Here is a 12,499-nt window from a genome sequence, read left to right as displayed (position 1 = left end):
AAGAATGTTTGCACAGAGAAAATGTTCTGCGATGGGCTAGGTTTTATGGCCATTTTTCTTTCTCAATTTATACTCTCTTTCATTCATTCACTTGATAAACATTCCTGAGAGCATACTAAATTTCAAAGGCCCATCTAGGCACTGGGACTATAACAGTAGCAGAGATGACAGAGGTATTTACCTTCTTGAATCTTCCTTTCCAGACAGTAGCAATCTGAGGCCTACAAATGTTACTCTTGGTCCCAAATCACACCTAGCCCCGTATGGAAGTCAAATCTTGAACTTATATATTCCGCCTTCTAGTGTTCTTTTTCCAAGAGAGTACTTATGTTTAATTATCATTTATTACAGAAACAACCCTGAAAGTCATATCACACATATTTCACACAATGACACTTATCCACTAGCTAAATCCCCTTCCTCAACTTCATATGGCAGAGAGTTTGTGGGTACAGATTAATCGTATATATAGATTTTTATATGTTACAGGAATAGCTTTGGCAAGTGACACCAATCCCAGTGCCTCAGTTTCTTTATGCATACAACAAAGTTATAAAGATTACATAAGACACTATATACAAAGTGCTAAGCACATAGTCATCGCTGGAAAATGTGATCGCCTCACTTAACTCTCCCATTAAGATGTCAGACGGTGTGAAAGACAAAAGATAAATAGTTAAAGACCCAAAGTACGCAGTGATACAATGGAAACTCTGCTATGTGAAAAACATCATGCCTAATGTTCCTGGGAAGGTTTTCAGATGTTTTACTGAGGCTTCCAAGTAAGAGTCTATCTGGACCAAATTAGCCTTGGGGGATTAGTATTGATTGGCCTAAAGCAGGAAAGGATAAAAATGTTTGGTTACTTGCAGATTTTTGTGTCTGAATTTTATTTCCTGTCAGCACTCCGTATCTTTGTGTACATCTGTTTGTATCTGTAAGTATGAAGCCTGTTTTGAGTTGTTGCTTATGTAAATTTGTTCTGAGTTTTTTGTTTTTTTTTTAATGGCCCAAGAGGCTTTTTACCTCCTTTCTATTATTAGTTAGGTGGTGCTGGTTTACTCCCTAAGTCGTGTGTAGCCTGCTAGGCTAATCTGTCCATGGGATTCTCCAGCCAAGAACTGGCATGGGTTGCCATTTCCTTCTCCAGAGGATCTTCCCGACCCAGGAATCAAACACGGGTCTCCTGCATTACAGGCAGATTTCTTTACCAACTGAGCTATGAAGGAAGTCCTTAGTGAAGGGACATGACCCAAACAGGTGGGACTGGACCAAGTGTCTGATGCTAGAGTGGTCGATACTGTCTGTTTAAAGCAAGAAAATTCATGCCAAGTAAGGATGACTAACCCATCCCCAAAATAAAAGTATGGGCCATTTATTTTAAATAGAATTGTATATATTCTTATAACAGGGTTACTCGGTGGTACAGTTGGCAGAAGAATCAGGAGAGTACAGACTGGTAAATGACTTTTAAGTTGATTCATCATGATAAAGATCAGGGCATTTCCAAAATGTCCACTTTTACACAAACGAACATTAGTCCATCAGTTAGAATCATTGAACCTTTCAGCAGCTGTCTGACCTTTACCTCAGATAAGACTGAGACAAATGTAATTGCGTTGTCAGATTTATACACGCAATACTTCTGCTTCAAAGAGCTCAAGGAACAGTGTCATTGAATTCTTGAATACTCAGTTAAGCAAATCCAGCTCTGAATGTCATGAGCTTTTGTCAATTAAAAAAAAAAAAAGTCTCTTTCTTTCTTTAAAGAATCCAATCATTAAAGTCTACTCAAAGGACAGTATTTACCATTGTATGACTTTTTATTTATTGTGGTTAAAGAGTGGAAACGTTATGTTATGAAACAACATTTAATTATTCTGGGACATACTACGTGGTCTAAATCTAAGAGTTGTTTTGACTAACTCACTCTAAGTTTTCCTTGAATTTTAAATATTTTAGTATAGTATGTATGGGAGGTACGTTCTGGAAAGTGTGCCCAGGTCATCAGCCCTCTCTCTCTGAACCCTGTCTCTCTCCTCACATCCTCCCACCGGTCGCCAACACACGCAATGTATGCTCATGACCCTGCCCTTCTGCCAAAGCTGTGGATCTGGAGAAGCCTGACCCAGGCTGGACCACTTATCTGGGATTGAAAGCCCTGAAATTTTGTGAGAGTCTAGGCTGGTTGACTTAAAAAAAAAAAAAGAAAACATATGAACTTTAGTGATAAGAGTAGCAAAAAGCACAGTGAAGAGATAAAGTGTAGAGAAGAATGGACAATGCCTTCCATTCCTGCTCACAGCTCCCTGAGGTCCAATGATACAGAGCATGGGTTCAATGAGCTAGCCTATATGCTTACTCGCCCTTTTATGATTTGAGTGTTTGCTTAAATTTAGGTTCCTTCATTGTTCTAAAAATTTGAGATACATGTCGCTCTTCTGGAGCATTTGTGTTAAAAGTTCCAGTTACTTCCATTCTCCACAATAAGGTGGGAAGGGAACATTTGAGATATATTCCTTTCCTTGTAATCATGGCTCCTCCTTTGTACATGAAAGAGTACATACATCAAGAGACCATTATCTTTGCATGATATTTTTATGTTGACAGATATACAGCATATGTGCCCCAGTATCTATGTTTAACCAATGTTAGAACAAAAAAGTTATGAAAATTCAATATGAGTTAAAGGTGTTATTCTCACCAACATGCTTCATACTGACTGAGAACAGCTTACCACACATACCTATTTCCTGCTAAAGACTTACTGTGAATTGTAATGTCAGTATCTAGGTCTCCAATTACATTTCTAGCTCTAGTTTTAAATATTTTGTTAGAACCATCTTATGGACCACTTTAGGACATCTTATTTAGAGATAAGGAAGCTGAGGTGGTTAGAGAAAAGCATAACTTTTTCATATTTGCATTAGCTATAGAGCAAAGCATCTTGTGAAGACTAAGGTTAAGATGTATTTCCATAGAAAGTCATACAAATACTGATGATTTGTTATTTACACAAGGCTTACATTTTGTCTTCATTCCTCCCCGCCCAGCTGTATGTGTTAGTGGAGATGCATACTCCTTGTTCAAGCTTGGAGATAACCCACTCTCTCATTTGCCAAAACTAAATGAGAATTTACAAAGGACATTCAGAATAGAAATGGCTGAAACATACCCATGAGCCATGGAAGATTAATTGGTGTATACCTTGTAGTACCTAGTAAAATGCTTTGCATACAATCTTTACTGAGAAGCATAAAACAAATGAAGATGTACACAATTTCAATATTTAACAATTATCACTGAATTCAGTAAAAACGTCATAATTTGGTTGAGTTATTGAGTTTACTCATTTATATGCTACCTTCCCAGAAAGAACTGTAGGACTGACTTGAACTCCTAATGAGAAGGGTCAGCCTGTTGTTTAATATTTGATTAATTGCGTCACCAGAAACCTTGCACTGATATATAACCTCAAGTTTTGTCACAGATCATAGATGCTATTAATTTTGTTATTACCATAGGTTCTTAGTCATTCTTTTCAGAGGAGAATCTGAGAAATGTTATCACGTGTCCTTGTTCCAGTTATGCTTCCTTTCAACAATTTTTACAAGGCTTTGTGAAGATTGGAGAATTCAGTATTTCCTGGGTATGTCATTTTATCTTGATAATTACCAGCCTGTTGCCCTTAATACCTTTGATGTTCCCTCAAATTAAATCAATGATGAAGGAAAAACACAGCTAATATTAGCTTTTCCCTTCCTGTTGTTATGTTCTGGCACTAAGTAGTCTTTCTACCAAGGAATAAATCTATGTACATTTGGTTCTTCATAACCTGATTTTACAGAGAAATTAAAGTACAAGAGGTGAATGCTCAACCACAACTGTGAAATGATTTCTAACTTTATTCTACTATTTAAAAATATGTTCTTCAAGTAAGCTTTAGTTTCAAAATAACACATTATATTTTTGATTAAGCTGTGTCCCTCGGCATAAATGAAGAGATTGTAAGAACAATCCAGGCGTGGATATTAACTGAAGCATTTTTTTATACAATTTAACTTGGTGATAGGAAATGATTCTAACACTGGGCCAAATGAATACACAGGCAAAATTAAGTTTCTACTTACCTATATTATATATTTATATCTCAAATAATTTACTTGTGATTTATTTCCTGCATAGATTAACTCATGGTCTGGCCACCCATCTGGTAACATGTTTCACGTAGATGTTAAGAGCAAAGACATTAGTTCTAGGAATTTATTCCATGGATATTCTATAAGTAAATAAATATTCAGAGTCCAAGGATGTTCAAGGAAACCTTGTTTATAAAGTAACTGAAAATAACCAGAACTTAATCACTAGGAGATCAGAAAAATAAATTATGGAATAACCATATTATAGTATAGAAAAGAAAGTATATCAGGATGGGATAAATTTATATATATATAGTATACAAACATATATAGACTATACACACAAACACACATATGTGCTTCTTTACATATTTACAAATATTTATATATTTGTGGAATATATCTGGAGGCATACACAGGAAACAATTAACAGTGTTTACCTTCAGGAGTAGGGTGAGGGTAGAGCAGAGGGTGGAAAGCATATGAAAGAAGGAGAAATAGACAAAACTCGGCTGGTCGAAGGACGTGGGAAAGTGTTTCAATAATTTCAGAGTGATCTTACATAAACAGCAAACAGAAGGATAACTCAATTTCCACAGGCAAAGAGGGAATTTGTGAGTTGTATACCTCTAAAAAAATAAGCAAAATAATTTGTTACTCTATTCCCATCATGCACAATATGATTTCCCTTCCAGAGAAGAGGGGAGCTTAAAGAAAAAGTCAGGAAAGGGGAAAACTAAAGAAACAGTCAAGGTCACCAGCTCTGGAGCTGGCTACACACCACGTGTGCCCTTCAGTAAAGAGGTTAGAGGTTATCAGTTTGTTCAGCTTTGCAGCTAGTGTCTGCCTCATTCTGTCAGCCTTCTCTTTCCCCTGTATCAAGCTAATTCTCTTTTGCAAAACAAAGATGTGAATTATATTGGAAAAAGAGTATTCAACATGTGCCCATGTATTTTCCTAGCCATTAATATGGTAAATCAACACATACGGAGTGAGCAGTCCATCCCAGGAACTACTGCTCCAAGCTCTCTCCAGGTATTCATTCATTCTGTTTTTCCACAGTCCTCAAAGACAGGTACCATTACTATAAATCTACAAATCTAGTCATTCGCTAAGAAAATCTAGGCTCGGAGAAGTTACGTAACATGTTCAACTACAAAACTGTTCTTTACTCTAAAACAGAATTCGATGTTACTATAATGTACTTAAAGTATGATATAAAAGTAAAGCAACTCTCCAAGATAAATTCATTTAAATCCATTTATTCTGATTGCAGATATAATGCAGATGAAAATAAATAGTCCTTACATGCTGAGCCCAATGATTAAGTTAGTCATTAACCTTTTATCATTATAAGCTACACACACACATACATATATCAAATTCTCTATGTTGCTATATGAAGTAGAATTATTAAAATGTTAACATTCTTTCAGCTATTTCAACTTTATTCAACTAATAAGACTGGATTAACAGTAGTCTAATCTTTTATGTAATTTTTTTTAAAAAAATTTAGCTTTAATAAGATTTTTAGCAGACAGTATTTTATAAACGGGAAAATACAGGTTAGTAAAGCGACAACCTTTGACCACAAAGTAACTCATTAGAGGTAACCTACCTAGAATGAGAAGTTACTGAATTTTTCCCTTGTGGTCATACCACAGACCATGAAAAATGTGCGGTATACCACCTAAAACACATTAAACTTCGCTGGTACTTTAAATAGTTTTCCTAAGCCATCAGGCATACAGAAATGTAATTAGCTTGTTAAATATGCATCAGCCACAATCATATTTACTCAAAACTCGAAGACATATAGAATATACTAATCTCTATTAAACTGGGTGAGAATTTATATGTGATCCTATTAACACTCCCCTAAAGCAGGAGATCCACCTAAAACATTATCTGAAAGTCGGTCATTTCCCCGTTTGAATATATTTCATCAAGCAGATGCTCTCTACTTTCAGACCCAGCTTTTTCAACTTTGAAATTTTTATTGGCTATAAAAGTTCTTGACGTGAATCAAAATTTGCTTCCCTAATTTTTGACCCATTTCTTCTGGCTCTTCCAAAGCAAGTTATATAGTCCATTCTTTTCTGTGCTATAGCAGCCCTCCCAGTAATTTGTAGACAGCCAGCCCATCTCCGTAAGTTTTTTCCAGGTTAGTTATCTCCAGCTGCCTCCAAGTTTATTATAGGACTGTCTTTCAGCTTCTCATTGGCTGGTTAATGTTCTTGCTGGAAGTAGCTACAGGGTGCCAAGCTGTTGTAGATTACAGTGTAAACATGGCTCCCTCGGCTGTCTCCATACTGTTATTTATGTAACCCAGGCCTGTGTTTCTGTAGTTAACCCTAGTTGCTATGGTTTAAGCAATCTGATCACACATTTGATTGCTACTGAGTTTGGGTTAAATTAAAATTTCAAGGTGTTTACATTAACCCCCATCAGATTACATCTTTCACTCTCATTTTCAAGCTGTCACGGTACAGTTTCACCATATTTGTTCTATCTGTACTCTTAGCACAGGCAGCTTATATTTTAGCTAGCTTTTGAGCTCTGTATCATCTGTATACCTAATAAAACAGCTTCCTGTGTCTTCATCCAGGTCATTCATCAAAAACTGAATAGGTCAGGGACATGGACAGAGGCCTTCAGCAAACCTCTAAGGACCTTGGGATGCACATAAAAAGTTCAAATCAGATAAACGGCTAAAGAGGATCAGAGAATCTTGCAAATGCGACTTTAATTTCAGCAAGTATTTGTTTTATGCTGTACAGTTTAGCTTTGCTTTTTAATTGTTTGGTGGGAGGTTGGAGAACACCATAAACCTTCCATAATTAGGACTTCTCAAAGAGTTATAAAACAATAATTCTATGAGGTAGGAATTACTGTCCCCATAAGGCAGATTTGGAAACAAAACTTGGCGAGAGTCAATAACTTGATTAAGGTTACAAAGGTAATGACGGAGCCAGAATTCAAACCCAGATGCAGGTCTCTAATTGTTCCAACTAGTTCTATTAACCAAACAGTTCTGTTTTCTTCTCCTTCAAAAGTGAAGTGAAGTCGCTCAGTCATGTCCGACTCTTTGTGACCCCACGGCAGGCTCCTCCATCCATGGGATTTTCGAGGCAAGAAAACTGGAGTGGGTTGCCATTTCCTTCTCCATTCTCCTTCAGAACTAACTATAGTATCATACCTGGGAAAAGGTCCCTGCCTTGAGTCTGTACAGTGTTCTCTCTTAATAGTATCTCCTCACTTTCCTCCAAAATTTCCAGATGGTAGAAATCCTACATTCTCCTTATTAAACAAGAAAAAAGAATATGCAAGGGCCTGAACGCATCTGTTTACATAAAAAAGTTCACAAGCATACTCAGAAACACATAGGAGACTATTTCTCATGAAAGACTGAACGTTACGACCATGTAGAAATCATTTTCAAAGGAAGCATATTTTAGTTGACCTATTGAACTAGTGACATTAATAGTGCTTAAGTGGATCCAGTTCTCACATTAGCCTCTTTATCAAGCAAATCAGCACTGGGCAGTAGAATCTGGAGTTTGAGTCAGAAAAGGAGTATTCAAATCTCTCCTCAACACTTCCCAGTTCCTCAGGAGAGTATGCTGGGTCTCTCTTGGTCTTACTCTGTACTCTCCCAAAGTGATCTCTTCTAAAGCAATGGCTCCATTTTCCAACTCTAAGCCAAAAGTCATTTAGTGTATTTCTCTAGCATGCACCTCTGTTCTGGAATTTACCATTCCACTTCTCTCAGAGTCTCCACTGGAGAACTCACAAGAACTTTACACTCAGCTTGTCTTAAAAAAAAAAAACAAAACTCACCATCTTTTGCCAATCTCCAGCAATCATTATTTCAGTTCAAGGCACTGCTATCCATCCATTCACTCACACTGGAAACTTGGGTAAGCAACCTTCTGCACTACTAATAATAAATCTCTAATCCTGAAGTCCTACTTTAAAAACCAATTTTCAGAAGCTGTTCACTCCGCTTTGTCCCTTCTGTTCCTCTCTGGTTCACACCACTATGTTCTTTCCCCAGAATCCAGCTAAAGCTGCTTAAATGGTTCCTGTATCAACTCTTTCCTGAGCTCAATTCACTACAACAGGGAGTTTTTCTAAAATCCAAATCTCATCATGTCACTCTTTTGCTTAAAAATAATTCCATTGACTTCCCCTAGGAAAAAAAATTAAAGTTTCTTACTATGTCTTATAGGACCCACATCACAAGCCTCATCTCCTACCAGTCACTTACAAAACTCTACTAGATCTCTTCCCACTTCCTCAGATTCACTATGCTTTCTAATGCTGTACAGTTTGGAAGGGTTTTCTTACACTGATCTCCTGGGAATGCAGTGATGGACATACGGAATTACTTCCATTTCAGTATAAAGAATATCAGATATAAAGGCCACTCCCTCCAGACGCCCTGGAAAGTTGCATGGGGTAGAAAGAGGAAATGAGGTACCAACCTGGATGAGCATCCAGCTAAACTGGCACAGATACAGGTAATGTGTGACTGCGGCAATGGCTGAACAGCTCTCCTCTGTGAGTCGGGGACTTGCATATGCAGACGCCAGAAATACAATCTGTAAGAAACAAATACCTTTATTTTTAAATCATGTTAAAGTCAATCAAGAATATTTTTAAAAACCAATTTTCTTATTCGAATCAATGATTCAATGACTCAAAGGGAAAATAAGTTGATTTGTTGCCCAAACTGAGAAGACTAAGTCATCCTAAAACAAAAATACATGGGTTTTTATGTGTCTAAGAAAAAAATTAATGATATGAAATTATGCTACATGCTGTTTTGGACTGTCATTGGAAATTCTCATAGAGTAAATTTTGTTCTTATCATGGATGGACAAAAATCATATGAAATATATTTACTTAAGTACAAATGAGAAAATAGAGTGGAAGTACCATTCTTTACATAAGTCAAACCTCATAGGAGAGAAAAAGAAAAGAGAGGCAAAATTTCTAAGTTTATTATCATCTGCATCATCTCATTAGGAAGTAATTCATGTAACAAAATAGACTTAAAATAAATTTTAAATTTCAAACCCTACAGTTACCCTAATTCTTGGATTTTTATTTCAACTGCCTTCAAGTCTGTTCAGAAGTATCCTTCACAATAAGATCTCTCTTGACTACACTATTGAAAATTACATCCCCTTTTCTTGTTTATTTCGCACTCACGTGATCATCTGACTCTTTTTTTTTTTTAATAGCACTTGCCACTTTCTAACACGTTCTGTAATTTATTTCTTATGTTTCTTGGTCATTTTTAGTCTCACTTATTAGAATGTAATCCCTGTAAAGGCAGAATCACTGAATGTTTTACTCACTGTTGTACCCAACTCACATAGCCCAGTATCTGGAACATAGTAGGTAAATCTTTTATTGGAGGTACTCAATAAGTACTTGTTGAATAAATGGATAAATAAACAAAGTGAAACACTCCTGTGATTTCTATTATTTTGTATTTTCTCTATTATATGACTATTGTGTTAAATTTTATAATGGAAAGTACACACAGCAAGGGAAACTTTACAGCAATAATAACATACTGTAACATTGCAAGGAATAAATTCCCTCCCTCTTTAGTTCAGAGACCAAGTCTTCTTGACTTAATATTTTTATAAGCTACCACTATGCCTGAAACATGCCTGAAATGTTCAATAAATGATTGTTGAAAGAAAGAAAGAAAGATAGATTCCAAAATGATAGAGGGGTGTTGAAAGGAGAAAACTGACTTATGTCTCAAAATAGCACAGCTTCTAAAAAGGAAATACAAATATCACTAGTGCTTCTTGGATTAAAAAAAAAAGAATAATTTGCTCAAAATCAAATCAGAGTATTGTTTCTATTGCCCCTCCCCATCTACTTGTCCCAAACATGTGCACATTAAATTTTCTCAAAAATTTCTGCCCGCAAGTTTTCCCAGGATGGCATCACTGTGGCGAATGACAGGATCTGGGACGAGACTTCACATGCTTCCAGCACCACTATCTCACAGGGAAAGACTAACCATAACCAGTCTCCTCAGCCAATTACAGGAGAACCAAAATGCTAATTCATAAATTTACAATCATATGTATCTCATGCCATGCTGACTCTTCCCTCTTTGGAATTATTTATTGAGTACTTCCTGTACCAAGTATAGGAGAAAAAGAATCCTGCTTTTTTTTTTTCTTTTTCAAGCTATGGACACTGAACAAGTCAGTTTACCCTTTGGGGACTAATTCCCTCATCAGTAATAAGGAGGAGGTTAGAAAAAATTAACTGTAAAGTCCGTTTCTACTTCAAAATTCCAGTATTCTTTTTCAAATGAGAAGTATTCCTATTTCATTTTTTTGTTTATTTAGTTCTAGGTTGGGAGTATACGTTGCTCACAATAAAATAAAAGCAGACACTAAGAATGAAAGTAGCATTATTTCCTAACAATCTGGTATAAATGAGTTCCCTGAATAAACAAAGTCAACAAATTCCCTTTCCAGAACATATCACAAATAGCTTTTGATTTAATTAGGGCTTACCTTAAAAACATACTCAGATTTTCCTAGACTTTTAGCTTCTAAGTTCTGAGTTGTAATTTGTCATAAATTTAACCTTCCTAAATTGTACAAATGGTTTCTTTACCAGCTGAGCCACAGGGAAGGCCAAGAATACTGGAGTGGGTAGCCTATTCCTTCTTCAGCAGATCTTCTCAACCCAGGATCAAACCAGGGTCTCCTGCATTGCAGGCGGATTCTTTACCAGCTGAGCTATCAGGGAAGTCCATTCTCTTAACACTCTCATCAAAACACTAATGAACAATAAACACCAGAAACTGTGCCTCAAAAGATTCAAGAGACACAGAGCTATGAGATTCAGCCCCCCCCCAAAATAATAATTTCAAAATTGTATGTTTTCCTTTTTACAGAGTGTCATCTTTTCATAAAGTCTTTATAAGAGTACTTATAAACCTCTCATTCAGATTCTATAGTATAGACTGTGTTGAATTTACTCTGTATTTTTGTTCCAATCAACCTGAATAGTTTGTTAGGTAGAACAACAAAACAAACCAGCCTAACTGAAACTGTAGGGCTTCCCTGGTGGCTCAGAAGGTAAACAATCTGCCTGTAATGCAGAAGACCTGGATTTGATCTCTGGGTCGGGAAGATTCCCTGGAGAAGAGAATGGCTACCTACTCCAGTATTCTTGCCTGGAGAATTCCATGGACAGAGGACCCCGGCGGGCTACAGTCCACGGGTTGCAAAGAGTCAGACATGACTGAGAGACTAACATTTTCACTTTTCATTTTCCAAACTATAATTGAATATGCTTAGTTTTATGCATTCTATGAAACTATTTCTAAGTGGTACACTAATTTAAATGATTCTTATTCTTCTCAATGTTTATTTCTTTGAAACAAACCAGTGCAAATCATTGTTTAAAACTGTATTTACTTTCAAAATCCAATTTTAATTAACACCTAAAATCTCATTCTTAAGATACTTCTTCATGTTTTATTATGTTGTAATTTTTTCTAAATCATAAGACTAGTTACAAACCTATTGTGTAAACTATGAATGTTCTTCCAGAATGTTCTCTAAGAGAAATGCTTTTTCTCTTAATGGGAAAAGATTGATAGATTGATAAGCAAGAGAAGGCTGAGCTCTTAATAAACAGTACAAAAACAGGGATGAACTAAGAATACTTGGAGAACCAGCAATTACACAATATTGGGCCTATCTACAACTAAATTAAAATGAATTAAAATACAAATTAATGAAAGTAAAATAAAATCTAGCATATTTGGCTCACATATCCTTAAGACACATAACCTAAGAGACAGGAAGTTTACCACTGTTTTTTTACTCAAACACATAGAGATGTCCAGGAAAAAGGGATATTATTAATTAGTTCTCTGGATACACTAAGCTGAACACCATAGGAGGAAACAATAATTTTTTCAATGGTTCTCCATCAATCAGGTGTTGATTCATTCGGTAAGCAAGTGTTGGAGTGCCTACCACCTACAAAGCACTATACTATCTATGCAAGATGAAGAATATGATGCCAGAAAACAGTGTAAATTGAGGTGCTACATATTTTCTCTTGGTTTGCATGTGTGTGAGCACACGTGCATGCATGTCACATACTAATGCTGTGAAGTCATTATTGTTTCCATCTCAATTTAGTAAATGATGACAGAGGATCTGATAGGAGAACTAACTTGTTTAAGGGTCACTGAACAAACATTAAAGTGGGACTCAAATCCTGGTGTTCTGATTTGTAAAACCAGTGTTCTTTCTAGAACATCATGCTGCTGCTCCCCAAGCTATTCAACATCAAGC

General features: G+C 36.2%; 1 protein-coding gene across 1 annotated transcript in view; it reads right to left on the bottom strand.

The window, feature by feature from the left end:
- ADGRV1 (adhesion G protein-coupled receptor V1) overlaps positions 1-12,499 on the bottom strand; it is a 542,954-nt gene that overhangs the window by 179,439 nt on the left and 351,016 nt on the right. Inside the window, exon 84 of the mRNA XM_061424381.1 lies at positions 8,627-8,743. Coding sequence (XP_061280365.1) covers positions 8,627-8,743 — 117 coding nt within the window. The remainder of the gene's footprint in view (positions 1-8,626; positions 8,744-12,499) is intronic.

Source organism: Bos javanicus, chromosome 7 (genome assembly GCF_032452875.1).
Source record: "Bos javanicus breed banteng chromosome 7, ARS-OSU_banteng_1.0, whole genome shotgun sequence".
Lineage (NCBI taxonomy): Eukaryota > Metazoa > Chordata > Mammalia > Artiodactyla > Bovidae > Bos > Bos javanicus.
This window is presented reverse-complemented; position numbering and strand designations above follow the sequence as displayed.